This window comes from Buceros rhinoceros, unplaced genomic scaffold (genome assembly GCF_000710305.1).
Source record: "Buceros rhinoceros silvestris isolate BGI_N320 unplaced genomic scaffold, ASM71030v1 scaffold1454, whole genome shotgun sequence".
Taxonomy (NCBI): domain Eukaryota; kingdom Metazoa; phylum Chordata; class Aves; order Bucerotiformes; family Bucerotidae; genus Buceros; species Buceros rhinoceros.
Window position 1 is genome coordinate 87,178 of NW_010406358.1, and position 12,768 is coordinate 99,945.

Sequence of the window (12,768 nt, forward strand, 5' to 3'; positions counted from 1 at the left end):
GATGTAACCAAAGCTCTTCTTGAAAGCACCTTATATCAGCTACAACCTGCCCTGGAATTTAGGGTAGATTGAATTCCTCGAACTCCCTCTCAGGCGCCCATGTCCTGTGTAAACTCAGCTGGTCCAAGCACTCGTTTTGTTTGTCTGATGGTGGAGTCTGTGTGAATCGAGCTATGTTGGCTCCCGACTAATGATTAATGAACTCCGAGGGCAGAATCTTGATCAAAATGAAAATCTCAGCTATACAACTGAAAGGCCATCGGTCAGCACAGTGATGCTTGTTGTCACCTGAACAACAGCCTTGTCTGGTTCATTTAACCATAATTACACAGTAACCTACTAGTGTCCTTTTCCTTCTCTGGCCAGTGTCACGGAGGTGTTCCTCATCAGAAACCCTGGCGGAGAACGCAGTCACGCCAGCGTGGGCTGCCGTGCAGGAACACCAGTCGTTACAAGTGTCACTAACAGCACCGTCTCCATTCTTCTTTTTTTTTCCCCACCTGGAATCGACTGCAAAGCCAAAAGACCTGCAGCAGAGTTAATGAGCACTGTTAAATTTGCTCTAATCTTAAGAACAAAAGAACTCATACAGGTCTAACTACCAAAGGCCAAAGGAAAAAAAGTCCTGAGGTGAAAGGTGACAAATGCACCAGTTCTCAGGAAAGTAAGAGTGGGAGGAAAGGTGCTGGCAGAGGCACTTATGCCCATTAAAAAGAAGAATAATTCTCAACAGCAGCTCTCAACTTCTCTTCTGTAACATCTCTTGACTGGCCAACTAGTAAACACAAGATAAAATGGAAACCGCTCCCTGCCAAAGGCGCCCAGCTGCAGGTCCACCTCTGATGATTCATCAGCAGCTCCAGGCATCTGCCAAGCTTTTCTTTTTCAATTTTCATTGAGGACGCTTCTAGAAGTGGCAGCGATGGCAGTCTGCGAGGGAGAAGGAGCCCGCAGCCCAGGAGGAAAGCGGCGCGCGAGACAATGGTGACTATTTCAGTGCATAGCTGCTCGCTGGGATGCTACAGCTTGCGTTTACAATGACTAATCAGCAAATCTGAATGCGACACTCAGTGCAGAAGTGGTAAATTAGCAATGGCAGAGTACTGCAAATTATGTTTCTCAAAATACAGAACATTTTATAATCCATACCAGCTTCCTCAGCTAAAAATAAAACCGTAATGAGTTCTGCATTCATCCAAGATTTCCACCAATTTCAGTGCAATTCCGTCGTGAGTAAACAGGTGGAGAATTTGGTCCAAAATATTTCCTCCTACTGGGGGCTGATCTTGTCTGTTCTTTTCAGGGCTCTTCCACCCCTTCTTTCACCAGACAGGGAGCAAAACAATACAAGGTCAAATCGCACAATTTCTTGTGGAAGAGTCAACGTACAAAAAGTCACTGAATTTGTATCGCACTAAAAAACCCCCCAGATCTTTCCTTGAGGAAAGAGCCTTCCCAATAATCAGGAGAAGCCCTGTTCCACCCACTACTAACAGTCTCCATGATGGCAGAACTGGGGACAAAACCCGTTTGTAGAACCTACAGAAACACTTCTATTCACGTATTTTCCATCGTCAGCAAAAAAAAAAAGAGGAAAAAGATACAATCCAATTTCTTTGAATTATGAAACAGTGTTTCATTTAATGTTCTATTTGTTTCAGTTTTGTTTTTTAACTTTGCCTTGAGACATGAATCATATTAAAATATTAATTTAAATGTATTTACTTATTATAGCAACAACATACTATATGACTTACTCTATTATTCTCTTTTGACATTTTAAAAACAATTTAAATGGTCCCAAATGGAATTTTTTTTTTTAAGGCCTATTTCATGGAAAATGTGGTATTTTCATCTCGGGAACAGAAACAAATTTTGAAATACTCTATCTGTGGAAGAAATAATTTTTTCTGACCTTCACATAAATACAGTTCTTTAAAGAACAGCCTAAATAAATTGCACCTTGTGTAAAGTGTCAAATAATGGAACATGAAATCTGAATCACCACGTAAATGAGCAGTTTCAATATATTCCAAAGTCTGTGCAAATTTCAACTCAGAGGTTTAAATGTTAGTTGCTTAAATTCATTTGAAACACGGTTCTGCTCACCAAGTTTTCAAGTGAGAAAACTTTTACTCGTTTTTCCATAAATTCCGTAAATGAATGTTCGATGTTTCTTCAGAAGAGTCATTGAAAAAATTCTTATTGAAAAAGTTTGAGGAGCAACTAAAAAGGAACATGAGAGACTTACTGTTGTTTTTAAATAAAGCCATTCCTGGAAGGGTTCATGTATGCGCTACTACCATGTGCCTGCAGCTGAGCACCAGTAATACAGTCTGTCTCACCCAAGCAACACCCCGCCTTCTGTAACGACGTCAAAGTACCTCCTCGTTTGCCACGGCTTTTAAACCTGGGCTTTAAAGAACACAGATCTCCACTGGACGTCTTTGCTGCTGGCCCCCAAGATTAAACAAGCTTAAATGCATCTCATTTCGTGACTAAGCGAGACCCCCAGTATTTTGCTAATCCAAAAACTACCGTGTTCTCCTCGTACCTGCAAAGTGAGAAGAGGTGAAGAGCCTCAGAAAGGGATTTGCTCGATTCACAGAAGAACCCTTCTCGTTCCTCACCTGCTGGCAGCAGGGAACGAATTGAAGGCTTTGGGTACGTAATCACGTAATGGGATTACTAAGGACTCTATCGAAATGAAAAGTTATTACTTACTGAAAGTTATGCTTCACCTCAGCCTCATTTTTTAGCGCACTTCCCTTTGAAACTCCCGTAATGGCACCCCGTGACATTTATGCACGATCGTTATTCATGAAGAAGTGGTAATACGTACACAGCAACAAATGGAAACGCTTGCGCCTGTCTAACCAGTGCTATATATTCCACAGAACAAATGAAAAAGGAACCACTAAATAAATTCTAAAAATAGTTACTTAGGCATGAAAATTTCTCATAGACATGGCAGCGATATTTATACCCACTACTTTTCAATTAAGACAATCTGTTACACAATGATATTCAAAGGACTCTAATGAACAGCACAAGAAACCACTATAAAGCCAAATATTTCATTACATTATTGACCATGTTGTTTTCTTATCTTGGTAAAACTTTTATACAAAGTTTGCTCTTATAAAGGAACTTTCAGTATTAGCATTCACTACTTATGCATGGAACAACATGGCAGAAAGCGTGTCTCTGATGACAAAGAAGTTACTTACAGGTAGTAAGTGTAGGAGTGATAGCTTCTTCTGCCATGATGGTGGAAGGATTAGGCAGTGGTGGAAAAGATGAAATGGAAGGAAAGAAAAGCCAAATATTAATGTATGAAAAATCAAGATGAAACTGAGACCAGAACTGGTGACACAAATGAAAGGCAGCAAGAATGCATATCTGGGCACATCATGCAACGTGTCTGGAACAGACAGATGACATATCCAATCTCCATCACACTTTAAGCAAGACAATATATAATGCATCTCCAACTGCTAAACCAAACCACCTTGAAGTATATCACCTCCAGTAACATTAGATGTTTAACACATATTTATCTCTGCTTACACCACACACACAAACACTCTTGATTAAAGAGATAAAACACCTCTGATTACATCTCAACTGGAATAAAGATAGGGGACTTCCAACACGGTGGTAAGAGTTTAACAGGGCAGAATGTCAGAACTTGTATTTTGTAGCTCCTCTTCCTGTCACAGAACTGTAGGATCTTTGGGTATCTCTTTCTTTACTTAAAAAGAATCAGTTCTGCCATTGAGAGAACTAGAACCGGTTTCCAGAGGGGAAACATCAATGGCCACAGCTTTTTTAATATCCCAGATTTTTTGATAACCATTTAGGTTCTGAACTAAAAATTACTTCTTGCCTCACAAATACAAAGGCTACCCTTACTGGCTGTAATTATTTTGGTGGTATTTCTTCATGTGGCAGAGGGAAAAGTAAGAACTGATCCTGTATTCCTGCTATTTCTGCCCACGTGAATGTCATGGAGCCCAGGCTGGAGACCTAGCACCTCCATCCTGAGAAACATGGACACAGCCAGTCTTCTTTCCACCACCTGCACAGCCAGGTCCTCTGCCCAGACGTGCTCTGCATGAGCACAAAGTAGAGAAGCCCCCCAGCTCTCCTGCTTTACACCTCTCCACCCCTCAGCTACGAACCCACCATGAGCAGAACTGCAACTCTCCAAAAGGGGCAAGTTCCAACCTCAATGAATTCCACGTGCTGACTGCCATTAAAAGAGGCTGGAGACCCCAGAACATCTCCCAACATAACGTCAAGCAGCATTCAGGAGTTGGCGAGATAAAAGACTGAACAGAACCATGTAGGCTTTTGTAATTTTTGCAGCAGATATACGCAGCCCTTTGACTACAGAGGAAACATGTAAACAGGCCTAGCAAAGGACTATAACTAACTTGCCTCTAGCTACATGCCTCAGGCAGCCCTTTGAAAACGAGGCTTTCATCAAATTTTCTCTCTCATCATCTTCGTGTGAAGATGCCGTTGGAAAGATTTCCCTGTTTTTATTCCCGTTTTTCTGATGCAAACAGGATTGTTCAAACACAAGAGGTGAGAGACTGAATCTTTAATCACGTGGCTCATCTGCAAAAACACACATCTCTAGAGCTGAGACCTAAATCTAAGAACAAGGGGAAAAGCTGGAGATCCGCTTCTTCCACCAGCACAGGAAGGAGCACGGGATCAGGTCCTATCAAAGCGGATCAGCCAACCTGCTCCCTTAGCAAGGGGTTGTTCCCTGGCTCAGTCGCAGTGATATCTCCCCCTGCCTTTCTTTTCAGAATTACTCATTCTCTCCCTTTCATTTAGAACCTCATGACACTGCCAACCCTGCTCCTTGCCATATGTTGCTATGGCAGAGATTTAACGTAATTAGTACAAATGTTCTCATACTTCTAGAAGATGTATAATAATTGGAGAAACAACAATAAATACAATTAATCAGGGAAGCGCTGCTGGTACTTTATATGCATGATTCTGCCAAATATGTTATAGAGATAAATTATTCCTCATGAAAAAAATGCCGAAAATCTGGGAGCTTTAATTTGTGCAAATGTCCCATTAAAAATTTCTGTAAGATGAGAAAAACTAGAAGTCTCAAGCTCCAGCTATTTTCATAATGTTACAGTTGTGAGATTTTCCACATGAAAGTCCTTGAAAAAGAGTGGTGTGGTTTTTGACTCTCATGAATAACCAACACTGGAAAAAATGGTTAAGGACAATAAATTAAAAACCTCCAGAAACAGAAAGTTTTAGACTTGCGAGTCCTCAGGCCACATGCAAAAGCACCATTCATCATTAAAAAGATTTGGCTTTTCTGAGAGATATGGACAAGTTCCACTTGACTTCCTACACAATGCATCAAACTTTGTACGTATAAAAAGTCTTTCCCTGTTAAAGAGGGTGACCCAAAGATTTTGGCCAACCTTGGCCAAACTTTCTTCTCTGCGTGGCTCCTCAGTTACTTCCCACTAGAGAGGTGGTTTGAGGTCAATGCACTGTTCCTGTGGACAGGGGTCATAGAAAGCATTTTTCTATCCTTCAGGACTGAAGACATAAAGGAATTTCATAAATATCACCTGTAGAATAAGGCCCCACTAGAGGGGAAAACTTCTGGAACTGTGTCATTACCATGGTGATTTCTTTCATCGTCTCTGTTTTGTAGCTGATCTAGAGGGAAAAGCAAGGTTCAGGGGTAGCACTGGGAGAAGACTGGAGGTTTCCTCCAGCCCTGTTATCTCTAATTTCTATCCTAACCGCTCAAAATTGTTGGCAAAGGTGCGTAATTGAACAGCCTGATGTGCTGTCAGGGAACGGGACCAACATGTTCCCAGCCCGACGAAAGCCTGCGTCACCCACTGCCAAGAACCAGGGTCTCTGAATTAGACAGATGCCACAGTTACATGTTAGAAACTACTGGAAGGCTCAGGCAGAGACAGATGAAAACAGAAACTGGAGATGGGCAGAAGAAAATAACCTTCCTTTCTTACCGAGAAACGCGATGATCAGAAAAACTCCATTCTACAACTGAAGCGGAATCCCACGTAATTAAATTTTCAAACCCGCTTCCTTCCTGCACTCCCACTGCAGCGGCAAGATGGCAGCCCCAAAAGAAACAGCTGCCCCAAAGACATACCGACTTTTAAGCAAACCTTGGACCAATAAATCTAATTTCTCACCATCCACATATTTTTAAAACTTAGCTGGAGCAGAATATAAAAGACGTAAAAAATAAAAAAAAAAGACTAAAGCAGCATGGCTCTGGTTTTTCCAAGCCTTGGTTTAACTGCTGTTGCTTTTCCGGAGGCTGTGGGAACAGCTCTCTCATTTTCATGGCTCTGCTTTTAAGTTGACCAAAAGGTGAACTTAACTTGCTGCATTTTTTCATTTTTTTGTTTTTTATTTTTTATAAAGGCCTGTGCAGGTATATCAAAGACCAGCAGAGATCAAGTGCCCTGCCTGAGATCTAATATTCAGGATCAGATCCAGAATCCACTGTACCATAGAGCAACAGTGGGGAAACACAGGTACTGGTTTCCAGTGACGCTGCGTTAACTCTTACGTGAGCGATTCAGAGCACAGCTGAGGAAAGGGAAGTCTACTGACATTATCCTGACTTCGCAGAGAAGCATCACCTCATCGAAGCGACCGTGGTGGTACCAGGAATAGTTTGCGGGTTCCTAGCCTGTGTTACGTGCTGTCTTTGTGGCTGTGGAATGTGGAAGTGGCATGAACGTGGTTGACTGGATAAAGAGAAGACAGAACAGATAAAGAACTCTGAACGACCAAGTAGGGGGAAAAATGGGAAAGCATCTCTAGTCTGCTCCTCGTGCAGGTGACGAGCAAACAAACACGGTTTAATTTAGTCAAAGACTGAGTGTCCACAAAGGATATGTTTTAGTGTCCATGATGTTCCTATCCTCACTAGTGTCTCCATATTCTACACTGAATATTATTAGGCCACCTAATCTCCCCGTGACCCTGTTTATAGTACAACTACTTCAGAAGACCACTACACGGTGACATTAATAAAGGTATCTAATGACTACTGAGATCTGCAGAACTTCTCTACCGACTGCTTTGACATCCAAAGCACGGTTGTGCAGCACTGAAAACTCCTTTCAATGTTGGTTTTGTCTGCTTGGCTACTGAATTAGAAGTCAAAGAGGCTCATCTGGGAACATCTGTGGTGCCTGGCACCAGTCAAGCCAAGAATGGTTGCAGCGAGGCAGCTGTTAAAGGAATATATTGGGCAAAGTTGTGGTTATCACGTACAGTAAATCCACCTTCCAAATCTCTTGACAATGGGAAGAAATGGTTTGAATTTAAGTTAATTCAGCGCGGTGATGCCCCAGAGACACAGTAAATTCATGCTACTGGTGAGATCTGGAGATCAAGTCCACAAGAACCCATTTCCAGGGAAGAACGAAAAATGGGGGGTTTATGCCTTGGGGTAGCAGAGGGATGCTGCTGCAGCCAACTGCAAGCAATGCAAGTCTCAAAGCACGTAGACTCGGCACGGTGAAACCTGGCGCTGTAGCCTAGAGTCTGCACATCCCAGTGCAGAGAGAAAAGCAGTTGTCAGGGGAAAGGTGCCACCGAATGAATGACAAGGTGCTACTTTACTTTTCATTCAGATCTTTCCTCCAATAAAACTCTTGACAAAGTAAATGAAATAAAATGATCAAGTGCAGTAGTCAAACGACACGCCAGCTTGGTGAGATTGCTTCGCAAAGTAGCACCTAAAGTACCATAAAACTGCAGAAACACTTTAGTTATACTAAGCTTGCAGAATGATTTATACATTTTCTCCAAATGCATAATGTATATGCAGTATCTGAGCCAAGGTGAAACCATAGGGGCTCTCAGCAGCACAGCGAATTAATGCACCAATAACAAACTACTGAATAATCGGCTCATCTTTTGCTGAAGTTGTGAGTGTAATTGTATTCGAGACCTTCCGTGCTACAGCATCTGCTGTAGAGGTCTGGGACACGATACACCCACCTCCTGAAAGGCTCATTAAAGCCTGGTCACATCCTGTTACACGGGCGAACCTTTCTTAGTATTCACATCAACTCGTCCCACAGTTTGTTTTGTTCAAGGCTGCAGCATCATTCTGGGATCCGTTTAAGCCGCTGGTATCATTCTTTCTGTACTACACAATGCAAGTGTATGTATTTGGTAACAGGGGTCCTGCACTCCTGCTTTCAATAGTTTCATCTCTGTCACAAGCAGATTTATTCCAAACCCCAAAGCAGCTCACATAATGCACTTTCCTTCTAACAACAGAATTACTATGAATAATAATTACTGCGCTGTGGCAGACAGAGGGAATCAAGGATCCTTCGGCATTAATATGCAGACACTCAGGATTCGAGCTTTCCTGCCTCTAACAATTAGATTATCAAAGAGCTGCTCCCTAGAGACTGAACCGAGAGCTGGTATTGCATCCGTTTAGCCACAGACCCTGACACCTTATTTACTCTGAAACTCTTGAGACCATATTGCAGTGTTCTCCTGTCAAGATTAAGAAGAACTTGTCTCCCTTGGGTGCACGTCTTCTACCTCTGGCGCCAACGCTTCAGGAGGGGCTCAGAAGAGGAAGAGAGCGAGCGATGAATGCCGGTCAGGAGCCGCGTGAAGAACGCGAGAAGCCGTCCTCCCTGCACACCAAGTGCTGCGCCTGGCCCCAGGGAGGAGTTTGGGAGTTCAACTGTTAAAATTGAAGGTATGAATGATGCAAGAAATCAGAAGTGGGAAGAAAAAAAAGTGCTGCAAAGTCAGAACGGATTTTAACTCTGCCACGCTGTACTTTACTGAGAAGAGTTAGCTCCTGGGCCAACCTCACTGCCCCAGTCAGATTTAGCCTGAGGCTTCAGTCTCCAGCGCTGCTGCACGGCAGCTTTTGACTGCTTTCCCTGCCTCTGGTGGTGACCTAGCCCTCAGCCCTGGCCACGGCTCACCTCTCCGCACAGAGCCCTGCCAAGCGGTGGCCCTGCCTGTCTTCAGGGAGAGTGAAAAGCAGCTCCTTCTGCAGCCTGCCCCGGGGCGCTGCCCGGCAGCTGCCTCCCGCGCTGGGCACCTCCGTCCCTCACGCCCTGGAATAACTGCAGGCAGCTCAGGGCTTTGGACTGTCTCAGACCTGCCAAACTAGTTAAACGTACAATTAAATCACATAGGGCTGGGATGAGCAAAATCAGGCCAAGACTGTTCTCCAAGGACGAAGAGGGGATAACACAGGGTGGATGGCAAGGAGGTGAGAGGTTACGGGACAGCAGGAAGACCACGGCAGATATGGAAGGAGAATTTGTGACTCCCCCCCTTTTACATAGCCCTCATGCCCTCCCACCCCCCCGCTACACCTGCAAATCTCACATCGCTCAGGATAACCCAAACCCTTAACTCCATTTGCTAACGAATTTTCTCCCGATCTAGACGTAGCCGCTACCATTGCTCACGCAGGTTTTTTTCTTAGCCGTGCTACCTCCCGAGCTATGAGTTATCTTCCCCTGTATTATTTTTCCTGTTACAGCGTTGAGGAAAGTACACGGGTTTAAAAGCCTTACGCTTCCGATGTGCAGCAGTTTTCCAATGATACTCAAAGCAAACCAATGTCAAGGCGTGCGTGTGTTGAACCCGCATTTGGGACCATCCAGCACCGTTATCGCATTTCCATTTGTTCTTCAGGGAATGAAGTTTATGCAGAAGGATGCAGACCCTGTTCTCAGCACAAATTACCTTAGCTCTAGCTCCTGTTTGACTGCGGATTTCTTTTACATTCCAGAATGAAACTACATCTAACTTGCAGCTGGTCTGAGGAACAGAGCAGAGACACTCTTCTATTATTAGAGCCCGTTATGCAGTACTAAGGCGTAAAGGGCTGCAACCATTAACCCCGAGCTGTTTTCCTTCTATAACAAAGCCACGAACATTAATTCACAGAAAATGCTGTGGGATGAAACAGATATGGTGGTTGTATAAAAACCCAACAAAGCTTTGGGGGCGGGAGGGAGCAGCACTTCCTAAACTCAGTGGCAAAGGGCGCGAAGGGGGCTGGGTGCTTCTGCCAGTATCAAACTGAGAACTGCTGTGGGAGATGCTGGGATATGAATATGTACATAGAAAACAGCAACGAATCGCTCACCTTTTCTTCATTACCAGCACGACCCCCAGAAATATAATGACGAACAGCAAGATGCCTGCAATGACTCCGGCGATTTTAACGGTGTGGTCGGTCTGCTTCTCAGGCTCCGGGTCCGGTTTCCGAGTGGCAGCCCCTATGGAATCCGTAGAAGGAAAGGAGGAGGGAGAAAAAGAATAAGAACATTATCCTCTCCATGCTTCTACTTTCAAGCTACCAACGCCATTCGTTAGTCTTATCCAGGGCCAACAGACATCAATGCTCGATCTTTTAAGAAAAAAACCCTGCTTTCATATGCTTCAACAGAAATATAATTCTTCACGTTGTCCCGTGACGTTTTCCAAGACCACAACAGAGGTGGGCTACCCCTGCCAGCCCCGACCCTTGCCGGAGAGCCCCTTCACGGATTCTCGCATCTCTACGGTTTTATTATCTCTGCTGGCTCCCTTTTCTTTCTGCCATTTAGAAACTCGCTAACGACACAATAACTACCCTAAGCCTTTATCCAAATTTGATTTGCTGCAACACTTTCCTCAATTATTTTTCATAAATGAAGCTGTAATTCCATAACATATTAGCTTAAACACCTGGAAAAGTGAGATAAGCTCATTTGCCGTGCATTTTACCCGCAATTGTTTTTTGCACAATAGACTGGGGTTTTTTTTCCTTTGGAAATCTAAATCTAGGTCACATCTGGTAGGCAAAAAGACTCCTTATAAGCAATTTATTCACAAAGTGGGAAGCAGCTGATGATCACACCACTGGCACCCACATTTAATATCTGTTTAAATGAGATAACCGGTGCCTTACAGCAGCGACTGTCTTAGCTCTTCCAGCTTCTCCATTTAAAAAAAATAACATCGTTTGTACTGTTTACTGTATAATGTGATGGAACGTCAAATCCATGTCTGAGAAAATATCCATTTCCTCTCCTAAATGAGTTGAGGGTGAAAAATGGTAAGGAAGCAACATTCAATTCACTAAACTGACTTTTTTTGTGTGTGTGTTTTATGGACTTCCTTTTTTTTTTAATCAAAACGTGACAGCATCCATCATTTGAGGCACCGCGCCACGAAGTGGACACAGCGATTTATGGATCACTTTCCAGCTCTAGCTTTTTTGGGGAAGGTAGATGGAAGAGTAAAGCCGAAGTGAAGCGTCATATTTTAAGGCCACTTTCTTATCTCACTATCTGGGTTTCACAGAGAATTTTGAAAACATCAATTATATTTCACTTGTTTCTTCTCTTCCTTTTTTTCAGAAAGGAAGCAAATTTGTGATCGAAGATATTTTCCTGAAAGTACAATGAAAACATTTCCCATGTTCCTTCTCAGCTATAACCAGGATAGTCCAAGATGGTGAGTACTTCCGCGTGCCCAGTGTCCCACTTGTGGCCTCCATCTTCAAAACTCTTTACTAGGAGGAATGCCAGGAATGCGTATCGCTGCCAGAAAAGGGGATGATCTTTAACCCAGGTTAGACCTGCAGGAACCAGGTTCTTTGGCAAATTCTGGCTGTGGCACTCTGTGTGAGCGCTAAGGCAGGTGAGATGATCTGCTGCTTGCCTCTGTGCCCACTCCCACCAGAACATTAGTGTGACAGCAAAAACTCTCTTGCTAGTACACAACACAATTCCAAATTAAAAACTAATTATTAAAAATTAAAATTCTTATTTTGTGTGAGTAAAGTTAACAGATTCTGGCTCTTTTTTTTTGTCAATGCAGATGCATAAAATTCTGTTACAAAGAGGGATTTTTTTTTATTTTCTTTGTGCCACATTTTGTTAAACTCTACCCTGCTGTGACCTACACGGCACTCAGAAGCGTAGCAGGTGTTTAGGAGACACCTCGAGTGTCTTCGTGCCAAAGGCAGCTGTTGAGTTGAACTCGGCAAACAGGAAGCAGTGAATCAAGTACGATGCAATTGATGTGACGTGATAAAGACTTCACTGTCCTCTTTTAGCACTAAAACCTAAGCAAGGAAGACTGCAAAGTCAACCAGCAATGTTTTTTTAGATGTAATTTCTAACATTGGTTCCTTCCAAAGTCTGTTCTTCATTATCTCCTTCAGGCTACCTCACCCTACGGGAGTAATTAGCAATCAAAGAATCACAGCATCATCTGGTTGGAAGAGACCTTTAAGATCGCTGAGTCCAACTGCCCATCCTGCACTGCCAGGGTCCCTGAATCATGCCCCTACTTTCTTAAAAACAAATGCTGCCTTATGGTTTAATTCCTTTCGTTAAGGCTTGCAGTGCTAGTTTTAGGATCACAAATGCTCAACATCAAAAGCAAGCGGAGGCAGCCTTGCTATGCTGGACCAACAGATACTAAAACAGTTCAGTGAAATGTCATCTTGATCCTTACACAAGTAATGCTAACTACACGCTATTGTATCGTGACATTGTAGTCACAGAATCACAGACTGGTTTGGGTTGAAGGGACCTTCCAAGCTCACCCAGTCCCACCCCCTGCAGGGAGCAGGGACATTTGCCCCCAGAGCAGGGGGCTCAGAGCCCCAAGGGCCAACCTGACCTGCCATGGGGCCAGCGATGGGGCTGCTGCCACCTCTCGGGGCAGCCT

The 12,768-nt window shown here is 43.5% G+C and overlaps 1 protein-coding gene across 1 annotated transcript in view; it reads right to left on the bottom strand.

Annotated features, from left to right (window-relative positions):
* The window catches only part of LOC104491592 (receptor-type tyrosine-protein phosphatase mu-like), a gene marked incomplete at its 3' end in the record, with an annotated part of 146,412 nt that overhangs the window by 81,322 nt on the left and 52,322 nt on the right, over positions 1-12,768 (bottom strand). The window contains exon 7 of the mRNA XM_010134042.1: positions 10,190-10,322. Within this exon, the coding sequence (XP_010132344.1) occupies positions 10,190-10,322 (133 nt within the window). The remainder of the gene's footprint in view (positions 1-10,189; positions 10,323-12,768) is intronic.